Source organism: Hakea prostrata, chromosome 3 (assembly GCF_041222555.1).
Source record: "Hakea prostrata isolate BN-2017 chromosome 3, UWA_Hpros_2, whole genome shotgun sequence".
NCBI classification, from domain to species: Eukaryota; Viridiplantae; Streptophyta; class Magnoliopsida; order Proteales; family Proteaceae; genus Hakea; species Hakea prostrata.
In genome coordinates, this window is record NC_142602.1 from 69346485 (window position 1) to 69366296 (window position 19812).

General features: G+C 37.1%; 1 protein-coding gene across 1 annotated transcript; it reads right to left on the reverse strand.

The window, feature by feature from the left end:
* Positions 1 to 1442: 1442 nt before the first annotated feature.
* Positions 1443 to 18894, reverse strand: LOC149022901 (sm-like protein LSM5). The gene is made up of 4 exons (XM_089150785.1): positions 18835 to 18894; positions 18611 to 18734; positions 1812 to 1884; positions 1443 to 1616 (listed from the first exon to the last, which is right to left on the reverse strand). Exons 1-4 carry the CDS (start codon positions 18866 to 18868, stop codon positions 1584 to 1586), a joined length of 264 nt encoding a protein of 87 aa, XP_089006911.1. The 5' UTR covers positions 18869 to 18894; the 3' UTR covers positions 1443 to 1583.
* Between the last annotated feature and the right edge of the window lie 918 nt (positions 18895 to 19812).

Sequence of the window (19812 nt, forward strand, 5' to 3'; positions counted from 1 at the left end):
GGTCGACCCCGGTTTATAAAACCGGTGTTGGCAAACCTAAAAAAAAAAATAGTGTAAAATAGAGGGAAAGAACTGAGGTCGAAAATAGAGGAAGCAAATTTTGGTGGATTAATTGGATTTTTTCTGGGTGGGGGGGGGCGGGGGAAGTGTTAGATTCTATTTTAGATTAACTTCTTTTTGATAATTAGAGGTGGTTAATTTTTTTGAGATTAAATTACCAAAAATATGAGGATGATGTTTTAGATTGGACACATGTCAAACAAGCAGATGTGTGGGTTGGAGGATCTAGACTCCTCTTATTTTGAAAAACCTAATGCACCTACCATGTGGGTGGAGGATCTGAACTCCCAAAAAAAAAAAAAAAAAACTTTTTGAGCATAAATAGTCATTTTAGTTTTATATCTCTTTCATGATGATTAAAATACCTCAATCCTATCTTCAAAAGGGCGAGTGAAGGAAGGAGTACCCCCCTTTCACCTATTCCCCACTCCCCTGCCTTCTTAAAAGAAGACCTTCCGCTAGTCCAACACCACCAACTTCACTCATTTCATTTTAACGACATCGTTTACATGAAAAATGCCACTAATTTCATGTTAATGTCATTATTCATCAGGTTAGGAAGTTTGTTGAGATTCATATTCTTTCTTAGAAAAAGTGAAAACACATCAAAAGTGCATGACCAACTTGAAAACAAGTGGTGGTTGGATAAGGAAAAAGAACAACACCTCTTAGTAAAGAAGTCATAAATTCGACCCTTACTGATGGCTTATATAAAGTCTCAATCCCCTATACATAAAAAAAACACCTTTGTACCCCAAAAAAAAAAAAAAAAAGAGTGAAGACAATATTCCTTTATTCACACATATGTGAAGTTAAGAATGTGGAGATTTGGTATTTAAATGAAAGCAGGACAACAAGGTGATCCACTTAACATTCAAAAGGGAATGGCAAACATATTCTCGTAAATGAGTGAGAGTGCACATTGAATGCAACATTCACGCCAAACACACCAATTTAAGGGGGGGGGGGTTGATTTATTTTTTCCTCTCCTCCCCTCCCCCTCCTTTTTTTTTTTTTTTCTGGTCGATCAGCAGATCAGTGAAACCGTGATGCATCTTTTCGACTTACCCCTCATTATTCACACTTCTCTTGCCCAAAACTTCTCAACCAAGGTCCTTTTATGGGATACCAACATCTTATCTCCAGGTCTTTGAAAACATGATTTAGGAGACACTAGTAAGCTCCATCAAGGTGTCTTGTGATTTAAGGCGAATTTTCAACTTTTACTATTGAGCAATCTAAAGTAGGCTCGGCTCCCCATGAGGTTGGGTGTTTGTCTTAAAATCCTAACTTACCAATGTGATACCTAATGTCCCCCCCCCCCCCCCCCCCCCCCCAAAAAAAAAAAAAAAAAAAAATCTAATAGCAAGAAACTGTTGAACACTAAATCCTGTTCCTGTTTTGAGTCCTTGACATCGGTCAGAATTTTCTGGATCTTTAAATCTCCCTCAGGACTTGAGACTGCAATTGAGAGCATGGAAATCAACCTAGGATGCCAAGAAAGAAAACCAACACCCTCATTCTCATTCTGGATCAGGAGAACCACCAGGGACCAACTGCATTGGACACGAAAAAATCTCAGTACACAGTAAAGGTGCCATTATTTAATTGCATTAAACTTAAGTCAATTATCCTATCCATTTTGCATAAGCAAATCAGCATATGAAACTCAAAAACACATCATTGGTGAACGTCCAGAGGGAGCTGGCTCATGCATGATTACAGCATTGAGAGCATTGTATATAACTTACAATGGCAATGTTGTTCCCATTAAGCAATATCTGGTCAAGTTTTGTTATCCTTCGTCCTTCTGCTGTGATCTCACTGGAACAGGATTAAGCAAGAAGTGAGAACAGGTATGAAAAAAGATGGGGAACTTTCAACATCCAAAGATGAATAAGAAAAAATGAACACCACAAGTGTAGATAATGATAGAAGTTTTGATAAAGCAATATCTTGCTGCAATTATTTTGGTTCTAAAGAATGGATTAAGTTTGAAATGTAAGAAATACCATACAAACAGAGTAATCAATATTTACTTAATATTGAAACTTAAGAACCTAACTAATCATGTTCTTGATTCAATCATGCGGAAGACAGGATAATGTACTTACCTCCTGCCATGGAAACTTGTTTCTGGAAGTTGTTTGCAAGTTCCTCTCCAGAAGATCGTCGTCTGCAATGTTGAAGAAATCCAATTTTTCTAGTTTTTCCTTAGCAACCGAATGATGGAGAGACGAGAATATTCTTGCTAACAAAACCGGGGATTCCCTTCCCCCACGGCCCAGGCATTCCATCATTCAAACAGAAATAGACTCAAAGGCACGACCGGGGGATACAAACTCATCTTCCATGGTAGAAGTAGCAACCAAAGTTTGCTTAACAATTCTCCAAGATATGGCCCCACTAGCTAGCATAAAGACATAACCAGATGTTGATTTACGTGAATCAACACAACCCGCAAAATCTGAGTCCGAATATCCGATAACTTCTAAAGTATCGGAATATCTATATATAAGCATCAACCTTTTTGTTCCTTGAAGGTACCTCATGACCTTCTTTGCAGCTCTCCAATGATCTAGGTCGAGATTACTTTGATATCTCCCTAACATTCCAACAACGAAAGCAATGTCAGGTCTTGTATAGATCTGTGCATACATCAAGCTTTCCACTGTGGAAGAATATGGAATGTTTGACATTTGATCCTTTTCAATTTCCAACTTTGGACATTGGTTCAAATGGAACCTATCACCCTTAACAATGGGTGCAACACTTGCTGAACAATCTTTCATCCTAAATTTCTCAAGAACTTTGTTTATATAGGCTTTTTGAGATAGTCTCAAAACACGATGGGATCTATCCCTATGGATCTTAATCCCAATGACATAAGATGCCTCATCCATATCCTTCATATCAAAGTTTTGGGATAGAAAGCTTTTCACCTCATGTAGCAACCCTAAGACGTTGGTTGCAAGCAGAATATCGTCTACATATAACACAAAAAAGATGATTTTGCTCCCATTGACCTTATGGTATATACACTGATCCATAACATTCTCTTCGAAACCAAATGAAGAGATCACCTTATGAAATCTTAAATACCACTGTCGAGACGCCTGCTTAAGTCCATAAATGGATCTCTTAAGTTTACAAACCAATTGTTCACCACTACTCGAAATAAACCCATCAGATTGTTTTATGCATACCTCCTCATGCAAATCTCCATTGAGAAATGCCATTTTTACATCAATTTGATGTAAATCTAGATAAAAATGGGCAACTAATGCCATGATGATGCGAAAGAAATCCTTCTTTGACATGGGAGAGAATGTCTCCCTATAATCAATGCCTTCCCTTTGTGTGAAACCCTTGGCAACTAGTCGGGCCTTGTATTGCTCAATGTTGCCAATGAATCTTCTTAGTTTTAAAGACCTATTTACAACCTATTGGTTTCTTTCCTTCAGGCAACTCAACAAGGTCCCAAACATCATTATGTACCATAGAGTCCATTTCATCCTTCATAGCTTCATGTCACAAACCAGATTTATCACTATTTAATGCTTGTGAAAACGTTTCAGGATCTATTTCAGTAGTGATTCATAGTTAGACTCTTGTAGATACACAACATAATCAATAGGTATTGCTGATTTTCTAACCCTAGTAGATCTCCTTGATGTTGTTTCAGCAGCCACTTGTTGGGGTTGTTGAACAACAGGTTGCTTCTCAACAGGATGCTCTTGATGTGGTGGATTTTCACCATGATCTTCTAAGGTCACTTCAATTGCTACATCTCCCAACCTTTAGAGGATGTTGTTGTAGAATCGATTGATTGTCAGTGGTATCTCTATGTCCATCCAACTAGGGCGAACAACTAGCATTTCACTTGATGAAGGAGCACCAACCGCATTTTCTCTTTTATTAGAGTTTGAGTCTCTGAGGCGACCACTCCCACTAATCACGTCATTCTCAAGAAATTTCGCATTTCTTGACTCAACAAAGCTACTTGAATGATTCGAACAGTAAAACCTATAACCCTTGGACTTTTCAGAATATCCAATGAAAATTGCACTTATGGTTCTTGGATCTAACTTCTTCTCATGTGGATTATATACTCTTACTTCAGCTGGACAACCCCAAACGCGTAAATGTCTTAAACTCGGTTTCCAACCCTTCCATAACTCAAATGACGTTTTAGGAACCTCCTTGGTTGGAACTCTGCTTATAATATACGTGGTTGTTTTAAGATTTTCTGTCCATAGAGAAGGAGGTAGCTTGGAGTTACTAATTATACTCCTCACCAGATCCATCAATGTCCTATTTCTCCTTTTTGCAACACCGTTCTGTGATGGTGTGTCAAGCAAGGTGTATTGTGCAATTATACCTTGCTCTTGGAGAAATTCAGCAAAAGGACCAAGTGCATGTCCATCACTTGTGTATCTACTATAATATTTACCACCTTTATTTGATCTCACTATTTTGATTTGTTTATCACATTGTTTCTCTACTTCCGTTTTGTATATCTTAAAAGAGTCCAATGCTTCACTCTTATTATGAAGCAAATAGAGATATATAAATTTCTTGTGATCATCAATAAAGGTAATAAAATATTTCTAACTACTTAAGCTCATGTCAGGGAAACAAATATCAGTGTGTATAATTTCTAATTTTCTTGAACTCCTATTGGTACCCTTTTTAGACTTGTTAGTCTGCTTTCCCTTTATGCAGTTTAAGCAAGTATCAAAATCAGTAAAATCAAGAGTTTTTAGAATTCTAGAGTTTATTAATCTTTTAACTCTATTAATGGAGACATGACCTAGTCTCCTATGCCATAAGAGTGAAGATGTTTCACTCATAATACCTATTGTATCCTGGGAAGTAGTTAAACTATATGGAACATCATTCAACATAATTTTAAATAGACTATCAACCATAGTACCACAACCAACAAAATCAGAATTCTTAAATAAATGAAATGAATTCATAGCAAAGTTGAAATTGTATCCCAAAGATACTAGGTTAGATTTAGAAATTAAATTCCTGGAAAAATCAGGAATATAAAAGTCTAGTCTTAAAACAAAATATGTCCTAAATTTAACATTAATCTAACTGTTCCAATAATTTCAACTCTATAAGACATTTGGTTTCTAGAATAGATGCAACATTCACTTCCCACCGGTTTCCTTCGATTTAGAAAACATTATAAGGTATTAGACTCATGAATTGTAGAACTAGAATCAATCCACCGGTCATTATGTGAAACACAAACATTAGATTCAAAACACACAAGAGAGAGGTGATTACCATGCTTCTCCATCCATGCCTGCCTCTTAGGACAATCCTTCCTCATGTGCCCCTTCTTCTTACAGAAGAAACATTTAAGATTGTCCTTCTTCATAGTAGGCTTGACATTGTGCATCTTTCCTTTTCCCTTCCATTTATTATTGGAAGTCGGTTGGTTCAAACTGGGACCACTGGGCAGCTTCATAGACTCTCCCGTCTCTTGCAATAAACGCCCCTCCTCTTGAAACACACATAGTCAGACACTCATTGATTCATCACCTCTCCTTAAGTGTGTTATAGGAGATATTGAATGGAGCATATTGCTGAGGAAGAGTTTGTAAGATGAAGTGCATAATGAAGTCATTAGAAATCACCATCTTCAGTGCTTTGAGTTGGGCAAAGATATCTTTGATATGTATAATGTGTTCACACACCCCTCTCACAGTCATGAGTTTAGCTGAAGCTAACCTACTAATGAGCATACCACCCAAAGCCTTGTCAGAAATTGAGCCTCAATGGAATCTAGGAAATCCTTGACCTTCTCACAATCAAGAATGGACCTACGAATGCTAGGCATAATGCGAGACTTTATGAACATCATACTCAAACAATTGGATCGCTCCCATTGTTCGTACAACTCAATCTCTGCATTAATACTAGATTCAGTTGGTACCGAAGGCATTGCCTTGCAAATGGCATAATCCAAGTCACGTTAGCCTATGTTCAGACTGTTTCCAACTGGTATAGTTGTCCCTAGTAAGAAGAGGAACATCTTGATTATAGAATACAACCTTTTGTTCTACTACAAAGGAATCAACAAACATCTTTACTATAAAAAAAATTTAGAGGCACAACCCATCAAACATAATTATTAGTCTACCAATGTACACTAATTACAAATACATAAAATTGCGTATCATAAAACCTCCCTGTGGACAAAGATTTTATATATAATAATTTTATATAAAAAATTAATGAAACTAGAAAGTTATTGAAATTTCTCAATACCTGTGGGCTACTCAAGAAATTACAACAACTTCCTATTCATCTTAATCGTACATGAAGAAACAATATTTCTTGTGGGTAAAATATCATGCACAACTAAAATTCATTGTCATTCATGTGATCTTAAGAATAATACTACATATGAACATATTTTTCATTGTGAAGATGCTGTGGCTAATCCAAATATGTTTTTCAATATGACATTTCATCCCAAATAGGCCAAAAAACGCATGTCTTTGAGCTAAAAAATGGGCAAAACCAGCCACCAGATGGACTACCGTCTAATCCAGACGGCGCATCGTCTGCTACTAGATGACTCATTGTCTCGACGGAAAACAACATTCCGTCCTCCGAGACGGGATCTAGAAACGTCCAAATTCTTAGAATTTCAATTTTTTTTCAACATTCAAGACTTCTAATGGACTTGAAAAATTCCCTAAATTTTTGTTATGGATTAATAGATCAAATATCAAAATCTAAAGCATTATGGATCATCCACAGAAAATTTAGAAACAATTACAAGCAAGAGGAAAAACTATGGCTCGATGCCAAATGTAAGAAATACCATACAAACAGAGTAATCAATCTTTACTTAATATTGAAATTCAAAAACCTAACTAATCATGTTCTTGATTCAATCATGTGGAAAATAGGATAATGTATTTACCTCCAGCCATGGAAACTTGTTTCTGGAAGTCGTTTGCAAGTCCTCTCCAAGAAATTCGTCGTCTACTACGTTGAAGAAATTTGGAGAGGCAAGAATAATCTTGCTAACAAAACCGGGGACTAGAAAATCACAGTAAACTCTCGTCAGTTTACTTCTCAAAATGCAGGTTCCGTAATGAGCCCTGCAGAATCGGTGTTCCCATCAAACACCTCCGGGTAACCGCCTTGTGATTTTATGGTCCCCAGTTTTGTTAGCAAGATTATTCCCGTCTCTCGGTTTGCTAAGGAAGAATTGGATTTCTTTAACGTAGCAAACAACGATATTCTTGGAGAGGAACTTGCAAACAACTTCCAGAAACAAGTTTCCATGGCTGGAGGTAAGTACATTATCCTGTCTTCCGCATGATTGAATCAACAACAAGTTTAGTTAGATTTTTGAGTTTCAATATTAAGAAAAGATTGATTACTCTGTTTGATTAGTAGAACTGACATTTGGCATCAGAGCCAGTGGTTTTTCCTCAGCTTGGAATTGTTTTTGAATTTTCTGCAGATGATAATTCAGCGGATGATCCATGATGCTTTGGATCTTTAAATTTTGATATTTGATCTATTAATCCATTATACAAGTTGTTTTAAAATTTTTTGAGGAATTTTTTGTGTCCATTAGAAGACTTGGATGTTGAAAAAATTGGAATTTTAAGAATTTGGTTTCTGGATCCCATCTCCGATGATGGAAGGTTGTTTTCCATCGAGAAGGTGCGCGTCTAGGGAGAAGGTGCGCCCTGTAATTGTGATTCATCACAAGGGCAAACGGAGTGTGACCGTCTGGGTTAGACAATAGTCCGTTTGGTGGCTGTTTTTGCCCATTTTTTAGCTTAAAAACATGCGTTTTTTGGCCTTTTTGGGATGAAATGTCATATTGAAAAATATATTTGAATAATTTGGATTAGCCACAACATCTTCACTATAGAAAAAAATGTTCATATGTAGTGATTATTCTTTAAATCACATGAATGAAAATGACGTTGAATTCTAGTTGTGCATGGAGACATGATATCTTGCCCACATGAAATATTGTTTCTTCATGTACGATTAAGATGAAATAGGAAGTTGTTGTAATTTCTTAAGTAGACCATAGGTATTGAGAAATTTCAAGAACTTTCTAGTTTCATCAATTTTTTACATAAAATTATTATATGTAAGAACTTTGCCCACAGAGAGCTTTGATGATATGAGATTTTATGTATTTGTATTAGTGTACATTGGTAGATTAATAATTATGTTTGCTGGGTTGTGCCTCTAAATTTTTATAGTAAACATGTTGATTCCTTTGTAGTAAAACAAAAGGTTATATTCTCTGATCATGATGTTCCTCTACTTACTGGGGACGACTATACTAGTTGGAAAGAGTCTATACTACTGAACTTGGGCTACCGTGACCTGAATTATGCCATTCATAAGGCAGTGCCTTTGGTACATATTGAATCTAGTACTAATGCAGAGATTGAGATGTACGAATGATGGGAGAGATCCAATCATTTGAGAGTGATGTTCATCAAGTCTCGCATTATGCCTAACATTCATAGGTCCATTCTTGATTGTGAGAAGGTCAAGGATTTTCTGGATGCCATTGAGGCTCAATTCTTGCCCTCTGACAAGGCATTGGGTGGTATGTGTATTAGTAGGTTGGTTACATCCAAACTCATGACTGTGAGAGGGGTGCATGAACACATTATGCAGATCAAAGATATCTTTGCCTAACTCAAGGCATTGAAGATGGTGATTTCTGATGACTTCATTGTGCACTTCATCTTGCAGACTCTTCCTCAACAATATGATCCATTTAAGATCTCCTATAACACACTTAAAGAGAGGTGATCAGTCAATGAGTGTCTAACAATGTGTGTTTAGGAGGAGGGGCGTTTATTGCAGGAGATGGGAGAGTCAATGAATCTGGCTAGTGGTCCCAGTTTGAATCAACCGACTTCCAATAATAAATGGAAGGGAAAAGGAAAGCTGCACAACTTCAAACCTACCATGAAGAAGGACAAACTTAAGTGTTTCTTCTGTAAGAAAAAGGGGCACATGAGGAAGAATTGTCCTAAGAGGATGGCATGGATGGAGAAGTACAGTAATCATCTTTCTCTTGTGTGTTTTGAATCTAATGTTTGTGTTTCATATAATGACTGGTGGATTGATTCTAGTTATACAATCCATGTGTCTAATACCTTGTAGTGTTTTCTAAATCGAAGGAAACCGATGGAAAGTAAATGTTGCATCTATTCTGGAAACCAAATGCCTTCTAGAGTTGAATTTTTTAGACCAGAATTTTTATATTCCCGATTTTTCCAGGAATTTAATTTCTAAATCTAAACTAGTACCTTTGGGATACAATTTCAACTTTGTTATGAATTCATTTTAGTTATATAAAAATTTTGATGTTGTTTGTTGTGGTACTATGGTTGATGGTCTATTTAAAATTATGTTGAATGATGTTCCATATAGTTTAATTGCTTCCCACGGATACAATGGGTATTAACGTAGTATTATGAGTGAAACATCTTCACTCTTATGGCATAGGAGACTAGGTCATGTTTATATGAATAGAGTTAAAAGATTAGTAAACTTCGGAGTTCTAGAAACTCTTGATTTTACTGATTTTGAGACTTGTTTAGACTGCATCAAGGGAAAGTAGACTAACAAGTCTAAGAAGGGTGTCAACAACACTTTAAAGCTGACTCTTTTCTAGATGTCATTGATGAGCTGTAGTTATGCTTGTAGAACATTAAATGAATCTCTTATCCCAGTCCGGTTGTCAGACCCTCATCAAGTCTGTTCTCTCCTCAACTCCCCCGGCGCCAAATGGCATTACTTAAATTTCTTCAATTGGCTTGTCAAAAGCTTGATTGTATCCAGAGAAACTTCTGGTGAGGGCATTCCTCTGATAAACAAAAGATCCACTCCATTTCATGGGATAAAATTTGTCCACCCAAGTGTAGAGGAAGTTTAAGAATTTGGACCAGAAAAATCACAGCCTAGCCTTCGACATTTGTGCTGGTGGATCTTACAACACCCATTGGATTTATGGGTACAAGTTCTTAGGTAAAATATTTTTGCAATACCACCTTCCTGAAGAACCTTTCACCAAGAAATTCTTCAAGCTTTGGAGAAGTATCTTGTATATGAACCATCATGAAATAGATGATTTGCTGGTGCATTTCTAAAATGTTAAGATCTCGTCTGATCCTTGGATCCCTCAACTGCCCTCATTCTCAATTCCTCCTTCCGTTGCCACACTTTCTACCTATACCCTTTTCTTTGAATAAAGGGCACACTGTTGGTAATTGGAAACTCTCACTCACCTCATCCACAACGAAACCCACCCATCAAACTCCCAACAGCCGCAATGTTGAACTTTGTTTTGCCCTTAACCAAAACTGGAATCTTTCAAGCAAAAGAAGCTGATCTAATTTGCCCAAATAGGGAACACCATCATTTATGAAGTATCTTCATCCCATCATTCATTTTGGCACTAGATTTGGAAAGTAAATATTCATTCTGAATTTCAGTTATTTCTTTGGAATGGTATTGCAGTGGACTCCAAACAAAACGTTTTCTTAATAGACTTCTTTCAACATGTATTAACTATGTAAAGGAAACTGAAAAAACTTTATAATTTAGATCTGATATTTTCTTGTCTTTTTTGTAACCAAACATTCTACTTTTCTTTTCATATCTTTTCCTTTGTGTTACACTCAAGGATCAAGATCTCAGTTTTGAGGCTAGTTTCAACCAGCTAGAAACCAAGTAATGGTTGGGAATCGAGATGGGTTGAAACCAGGGATTTGTCGAAACTGGGTGGGGGGGGGGGGTACAATTTAATCTATGATGGGCTGGTTGAAACTTGTTGGAACTGCTGAAATTGGGTTGGTTAAAATTGGTCATAATTTGGCATTTACTGGCGAAACTACAGAAATTTCTGGTAAGTATTGGTAGAAACTACCGTAATTTCTCCGAAATATTGTTGAAACTTTTTGAAACCTGGAACTTCTAAAACTAACCCATAGTTTCGTCTCGGTTTCTTGTGAACCCGAGATTTAACCGAAATTTCGGCCCATCAAGGTTGAAATTTAAACTATGGTTATACTATATTTGGTCAGAAAAGAATTATGCTTTCAAGAGAATTAAAATAGGATGGATGAAATGGGAAGGTATGTTCGGGGTTTTGTGCATGGTGGGAGATCTCGCGAGATATCTCGTTTTTTCAAATTGGCGAGACGAGATGGAGGTCGAGATTTGCGAGTTGGGATATCTCGCTCGAGATCTCGCCATATCTCGCTATATCTCGCTATATCTCGCCATATCTCGCCATATCGCATTCCGCCGGAACTCTTAATTTTGCCTTTTTTGGGATTTTGGCTGAATTTTCACTGCAACTACCAGCACATCTACAATAAGGAAGATCAATCATTCTCTACTTGTCTTATGAATTTATAATTTAATGACTTATATAGAACTTCTAATGGTTGTATAATTATTTTATTCTTGAAAATTGAGATTGTGATACTCATATGGATGGAATTTTGATAACATTTAAGTTAATTGATGCATTTGATATACTTGCTTTTCATTTATATGCTTTAAAGGTTCTATATTACATGTTGTATAACATTACATTCCCTAATCCTACTACATTTCGGTTTCACACTATGGGTAGACTTAGAAATCATACATAGGGTTGCTTCTGACAAATCCAAGGCCACCAACGTGTTCAAAAGGCCTTAAATAAGCTAAATACCAAGTTTCAACCCAATTGGGACCCTAAAACCCACTGAGATGGGCCACCGAGTTGACGCCAAAAAATTGTATATCTCGACCGAGATCTCTCTTTTTCAAGGTGGCGAGATCTCTCTCGAGAGCGAGATCTTCTACCATGGTTTTGTGTAATCGATATATTCTTTTAAAACTTGAAGAAAAATTAATAGGTCAATTGTACAACCAGATATGATGAATGGTCCAAAGTGTTGGGCAATTAAACACTTTAGTAGCATCATATAGATAAATTCATTGTAGCAGAAATGAGGATGTTGAGATGGATGAGTGGCAAAACAAGGAAGGATAAAATAAGTAATAATCATGTTAGAACTGGATTGGGAGTAGCAGTGCTACAAGATAAGCCACGAGAAGGTTGTTTGAGGCAGCATTGCCATGTTCAATAAAGGCTTTAAGTGCCCCCTATGGAGGATTTATTTATTCCAAATTGAAGGAACTAAAATAACTAAGGCAGGCCTATTATAATCTTACAAGAAGTGGTTAGAAAAGATATGCATTGCGTAGGCAATGTATCCCGCATGAACTCAAATAATGCTTATAGGAAGGCAAGGATCCATGTATTAGACCCCATTTAGTTGGGAACTTGGGACAAGGCTGAGTTTGTGACAGCATCACATTTTGCATGACCATGACAAGCCAACCCCCATTCGGTTCTCTCAAACACAAAACCTGTGTATCTACTCTAATCCCATCCTCAATGCCATTTACAGTTAAACTGACCTTCAGACATGGACATTACCTTTCCAACTTCCAAGTCCCACACTTCCACCTACTGCATGTCTTGTTCCTTCAGATGAAATGAATGCTCCAAAATGTCATAATTAAACTTATTAAAGATGGAAGTTTCAAGAACTCTTTAAAGAAAGTGGAAAGGCCAACGTGCTCTACCTCAATTTGGATATATTTGTTTTTTCTGTTGATTATTGTATTGTAGATTCTGCAGACAAAGCAGATGGGAAGGCAATTGAACAGGGCATTTGGTGGGAAAAAGTGTAAGGCATCAAACACCTAGCTAAAGGGACTGACTCAAAGAATTTAGTTTTTTTGGCTACAAAAAGAGCAATACCATTGTTGGCCTTGGAAATTATTTCACCTGCTCCATGATATTGTAACCTTTATTTTTTTTCTTTTTTTCCTGGTTTTCTGGTCTTTTCTTGTATACATAAAAGTTAATCAGAATGTAATTAAACCAGCCCATATACTAGCCAATGTGGCTTGTAGATTTACATGGCAGAAGTTGCAGTCTTTGATTTCCGTAAGATTTTTCTAGTATCATTTCATGTTTTCTACGGACTAGTTATATGATCACAACACTTGTGACTTGTGAGAATGAACTTACCAAAACAGATGACACACAACCACCAAAGAGGGAAAAGAAAAATACGTACCCAAAATAAATGGAGATGCTTCAAGCATACCACATCCAGGATTCTTTCCCACTTCAATATGGGGGGTCATTAATGTATTGTTTCTTGGAACCTATACTCGGACTCAAACTTAGAGCTGTCTTGAATCTTCCAGTTACCTACTAGGTTTACCATAGGCAAGTGGATTGGATCCTATTGGAATTTAAGTCAACAAAAAACAGCTTCTCAAATGACCTGAGAATTAAGGTTAAAATTAATGCAGAGCATCTGATCCAGCTTCTGGCTCTTCAAAGAGGCCTAACAGGCACTTATAAAGAAGCACTACTACAAGGGAGGCCAATGCAAGTCCAAGACCAGACCCACTGCCTAGTCCAGCCTAGTTTAGATCCAGAACTTCCCAGCCAAACATTGATTCCTGGAGCAGTCAAGATTCTTGCAGCAAATTCTGTCATTCCAATATTCTTCCCAGCCAGAAATGAAGTCCTGCAGAGTTAAAATTCTTGCCAGCAGCTTCTCTATCCTCTCCATATTCCAGTACAACTAGTGCTTTGCATCATTGGTTTCCAATATCATGATTGTAGTTTCCAATGTCTTGGGAACACTTATCAATATTTTGGGAAGGATTTCCATGTCTAGAAATTGTTATCCATGTCTGGAGAATTCCAATGGAGTTAAGAATTATAAGATTTTGTTTTTGTCATTTTTTTGTATTCAGGATTTCGCCTCTATATTTAAAAATCCTGGTTGCTTTCAAAAACATCCATTGGAACTCTAGCTTGCCAAGGTGTGCCTCCTAGTCTCCTTTGGCAGGGAAACTAGTTGGACTCTAGGTGTCACAACCAACTCTAAATGAGCCAGGTCAAATGGTGATTTGATGCCACACGGCATCCTGTACTCCACAAGATCACAGATGCAGTAGTATATCTCTACAAGTCAAGTCATAATGCAAAAATCGGAATGGTAAAGAGTATAATAAACTCAATATATACAATATATGGCGACTGAACTTAACTATCAAGGAAATCTATGTGATACTAGCAATAGTCATAATAATGTTCTCTCAAGATGTACATCAAGTTAATAACATATATAATAGAGTACAACTAAGGGCCTAAGGCAATAACAATGAGACTAATTACCAAGGACATTAACCCTACCGATTCCGCTGTCCTTTTGTGCTAACAGCCTCGACAACCCCTCTAAGTTACCTTGTGGCCCTCACGTATTCGGCCGTTGCTTTGGAAAACCCACAAGTAACCTAGTAAACAGTACCTTCATGCTACCTTGTGCTGTTGCTTGGGAAACCAACAAGTAACACCACAAGCATATCATAACAAGTCCCATCATTGGTACCATGGGTTACCTAACATCTTCTTTACTGTAAGTAGAGCCTGGGGTTAGACCAAAAAAAAAAAAAAAAAAAAAAGAGCCTGGGGAAGGTTATAATCCAACCACAGAATCTAGGACGATGTCATTCAAGGAATATATGCAAGATGCCACGATTTTTATTCTCATAGACATTTTCATTCTCATAATAACATCACAATATCAATGACTCAATAGAAATAAATGTGTGAAAATAAACATGATTCATGATTCATGATGCATGGTTCATACATCGCACAAACACATACATGTTAATAAAGTTAAGAATCACATCTATGAGTCTAAGCACAAATCCCCTCACCTTGAGTTGATGAATTCAAATATGTCTTAGGCCTCTCTGCATGAGTGTTTTTACTTTTTACCCTATTTTACAAGAAGCAAGTACTAACTTGGTATAACTGCAATTTAGCTTCTCCTTAATTATGAGCACAACTAGGTGTTGTTAAGTCAACTGGTTGATTGACTCAATACCCACAGTTACCTGTCCTTGTTGCAGACAGAAGTGCAATTCGTTGATTTTGAGGGTCTTGGTCCCAATACCTATTGAAGGTTCTAAAGGTCAGAAGGGCATGACATCAGTTTGGGTTTACCCTTCTTATCGGCCATCAATTCATGGTGTTTAATAAGGATCCTCCATTTCTAACAAGTTTGTTGTTTGCAAGTGAAGGGGGTTTGACTTTCCCAAACCCAACTTACCTTTGGTTGTTTATGCCCCAAATGATGGGGAAATCAATAAAAAATCAACTGCTCATGGTCTTCTTGAAAGACCACTCCAAATTTGAACCATGGAAATCCATGGAGTTGGGCCTCAAGCCAATGTAAAAATGATTTGAGAACAGCAATTTTTTTCTTGAGTAGTAGCAGCCCAGTGATATCAGACCTCCCTAAGTTCTCCCTCTTCTTTGTCTTCCTTCCCCTTTCTTAGCAAGAGCTCAGACTAAAAGCTGGTAGCTTGACAGGGTTTCAGATCTTCACTTAACAGGGGCACAAGGGTCCTTTCAAGTCTCCTTTCACGCACTCAAAAAGAGAGCACTGGTTGATTGGTGGATCAACCTGCCGATCCATTATATCAACCTGCGCACCCTAACAACAAGAGGGGATGTGACCTCTGTCCACTGTTTTGGCCATAACTTATCCAATACAAACCTAAATGCTATGATTTTTTATCTTCACATTGTCAATTTGACACAAAGGGCTTCAATTCATGTGAAGAAACCACTGTCTAATTCTATATGCATTGCCGCCTTAATTTGGGCCGAAACAGCAATTGCTTGTAAAGCAAGATGCTTAAGGTTTCAAATGTGTTACCTGATTTCGGGGTTGGAGACCTTGGATGTTCCATCCTCCAATACATTCCGTGCGCACCATGTCAAAGCCCATTCTCCTCTTTGTTTCAATGACAGATGTATCTGTGTCCTCCACATCCAATCCCAGCGACTTGAATTCCGTCTTTATGCTATCCACAATGATGGACCACAACATGCTGGCCTTGGCATAAGTGGGTTAGGTCCTACACCAATTCCGTTAATTAACTTCACACCCTTGTTGTATTGACTCCTTTGTATTACATGTATAAAAGCTAAAAAAATGTCAAGAAGAAACTGCCAATAGTTTCCAAGGTTCTAATTCAAGAGACAACACTTCATAAGATTACAAATGCCATCCACATAGATCCCTCGGGGGGGGGGGGAATACTTGGCATAGGCACTACTAGCTAAACTGGGCGAAGAAATGCATAGGGTGTTAATTTTTGAAGCAAAGAAGACCATAGGATTGATTGATAGAATAGTAACATTGGTTAAAACAGAATGGTGTTTAAATCCTGAGATGCAGTCTAGAGGATGCCTTCATAAGCACATGTTGGATATGTATCTATCAAACCCAATTCAATAAATAAATATTTATTAATAGTTAATTACGCATCACGTAATCTAATTAGGCCTATAGTGATTCCTTGGGTTTTCACCCAAAATGATTCTCGACTAGGGATGCTGGATAGGACCAAAAATCCTGTTCATATGGTTGTCGCATTGTATGTAATTAGAAATGAATTTTCAGTATATAAATTCAAGGTCACATATCATGTGTGTATAGAATAGAATCCAACAAAAATCTCGCATGTGTTACCGCCAATTACTATGGTATGAAATTTGAACCTATCATTTGACCTTTGCTTGTGAGGTCCTTTTTACAGTAGAGTTGTGCCACTTATTTTGGCAAACCAATGGTTGAAGTCCTATGGACTATACATCAGCACACTGGATATGTGGTCCCACATTGTTAGCGAAAGAGATGCTCAACATGAAAAATCCACCACCATTGATTCATAATATCAAGAGAGAGAAAGTACATGTCATTTTTGTAAATTGTTTACAAAATCATTTTATGATATGAAAAAAATAACTATTTATTTGAAATTATTTGAAATTATTTGAAATATGTTTTTGGCGTCTGATATCAGTCACCAAATCGCCAATGTGTACTTATACGATGAATTGGGGTTAGGCAGTATTGGAATTAAATGTGTCCAAAGCTCATCACATGATACTAGAATTCTAGAAGGTCCTATATGTAAATTAAAGAGTTTAATTTACATGACAATTATTGGGAATATCAGTTGGTAAATTATCTCATTTTATATGGTAAAAAGGATTCATATGCTTAACTTACAGTTATTACCGTAATTGAGAAGATCTACCTTTTCTCATTATGGTAGCAAGTGTGTTTTTGTAATTAAGGTAGATATTCACACAAAAAATATCTAGCATGGTTTTTGAAAATTATGTGTGAGCAAACCTAAAAAGAGAAGATTCAGTTTCATATAATTGATAATTTGTGAGCAAAGATATCTCTCACTTAGGATTCAAAGTGCAAGGAAAGAGGGAGGAACTGAGGAAACAGAGGTCACACATTTTGGCTCTTGCTCTCTCTCTCTCTCTCTCTCTTATAGTAACATTTTTTTTTTCCAACCTGAAACCTCAAGTGCTTGGTGCTTAAAGGACTATTTCTACAAGTTTACAATTGCTCATAGCTAAAAGAAGTTGAAGAGTTTGAACCACCTATTATTTGAGGGTGGAAAAACTACTATCTATAGAAGGTGCTAAATTTGTGGTACTAAGCAAAACCTAAATGCTTCCTGAATAAATCTGATATATTTTATCTTGATCCAAATTTGAGTGCAGAAGTGATGTTCTTCGGTCTGCTTCTACTGTGCCATTGGTATGAAACCAACAGCAAGATTCAGTCGTAATCCCTCATGAACAGGGATTTGAACATTTCCATTACTTGTTTTCCTACCTAGAAAAGGTGAACAATGTCAAGATAGGTGAGTATTCCAGTTGCTAGGCTATAAACCAAATAGCTTCAGGAGCATCAGTTTTCCTGCCCTAAAATACAAGCTACACCGCCATGCTACTGAAAATTTGCAGATTCTAGAACACCAGAAATCATTTTTTCAAAATGAAGTGTTAATCGTAGTGGGTCCCACTTTGCGCCCAAGGTGGCGGCAAAGCCGTTGCGTATTCCCAGGTAACTATTTCTCTAAGTGGTTGAGTCTAAGAAGGACTCTAATATCACTTTCCCTTGCTTAGTTGAGTCTAAGTGAAACTCCAATTAAAGAATCAGAGTTGAGGGAAAATATTATACATGGAATAAGAAACTAAGTGAATGGGAACGCAAAGGAACTGGAAGGAAAAGAGGCACCTCTGAGGTATATGTGATCCATTGTATTTACGATCTCGGAGGTATATGATCTTCAACCCATCTTTGCATTAATTTTTATTAACATAAAGGAAAAGAACCAAAAGAAAAAATAAGCCCGCATAGAACTATGAAAGAAAGAGGGGATCCAAAGCAGTTAATGCGATACTGAATGTAACACAGTTCGTCACCTCAACAACACTAAGCTGGGACTCAAAATACATAATCATTAAGAAACAGGACCAGAAGAAACGCACTATATTGGGATTAAATGAACGAGAAATGAGAGGTAAAGGAGAAGAATCGTTACTTACTACTCAGTGACATCTTCAAGAACCATGTTAACATAAACGTCGAAGCCCCTTAGGGTTCCAACCAGCTCCTTATCACCTTTCATTATCACCCATATTTTGGATCCTATGCACCGATCGATAAGCTCTGCAATTCAAATCCAAAATTCAAAAAGAAAATTATAAAAATAAATAAAAGAATAAAAAAATTAGAAAAGCAAGAAATAGAACATCTCAATGGCAATGACCTGATGGGAGGAGTTGGGAAGGGTTGTTCGACATAGCTGCTTTCCCTCCGAAGTCCGAACTGCGAAGCTCTTTTTGCATGGAAGAGAGCTTTTCCCACACAATGAAATTATTACCCTGGTAATGAACTCGAATGACCAATCTATCCCTGGTTTACACATACAAAAAAAATAAAATAAAATAAAATAAAAGACCAAACTATCCCTGGAGTAGGACCGACGGGTTGTGGGTCCCAGTAGGCCCCACCAATTGATGTGGTTACAGTTGTTACTTCCTCACTGACATGCTTACTTGAAAGTTGAAACAACCCCAAGCAACCGCATATTTCTCTCTCTTCAACCTCCGTCTGCGTGTGTTACGTGTTACATTCGCTTCCCCGTCGCCGAGGCTCTCTTCTCCTTGAGCCTTCACCTCTCAATTCTGCAAAAAGTTCATGTAAGTGATTTCTTTCCATGTAATTATCTCCTAATTTTTTGAATTTGAAGTTCTCCAAGGCTAGAGGAGAACAGAAATATCATCAGTAGAATTTGCATTTTGCCTTTATACTATGTAGGTTTCTGTAAACTTGTTCAAGTTTATTTGGTGATACTGGGAAACATATTCTATTCTTTTCCCTGAACCAAATATACCTTATGGGCCCTATCTTGAACCAAGGTTATAGTTATGAGGAATTGTAGTGATTAAATCTCATTTTCTGTGTGTTTGACAGACTTAGTGAACTAGAAATGTAGAGCTAATGGTCTTGCAGATGGATCCTTTTCCTTTTATTTTATTGAGAATGAAACACAAGTCGTTTGCAAATTTTTCTGTTCTTGGTAATAGTGGGATTCTTGAAGCAAGATCATAGTTCTGAGGGATTTTAGTGATTAAATCTCATTTTCTATGTGTTTGACAGACTTAGTGAACTAGAAATTAGAGAAAATGGTCTTGCAGATGGATTATTTTCCTTTTATTTTATTGAGCATGAAACACCTTTTGTT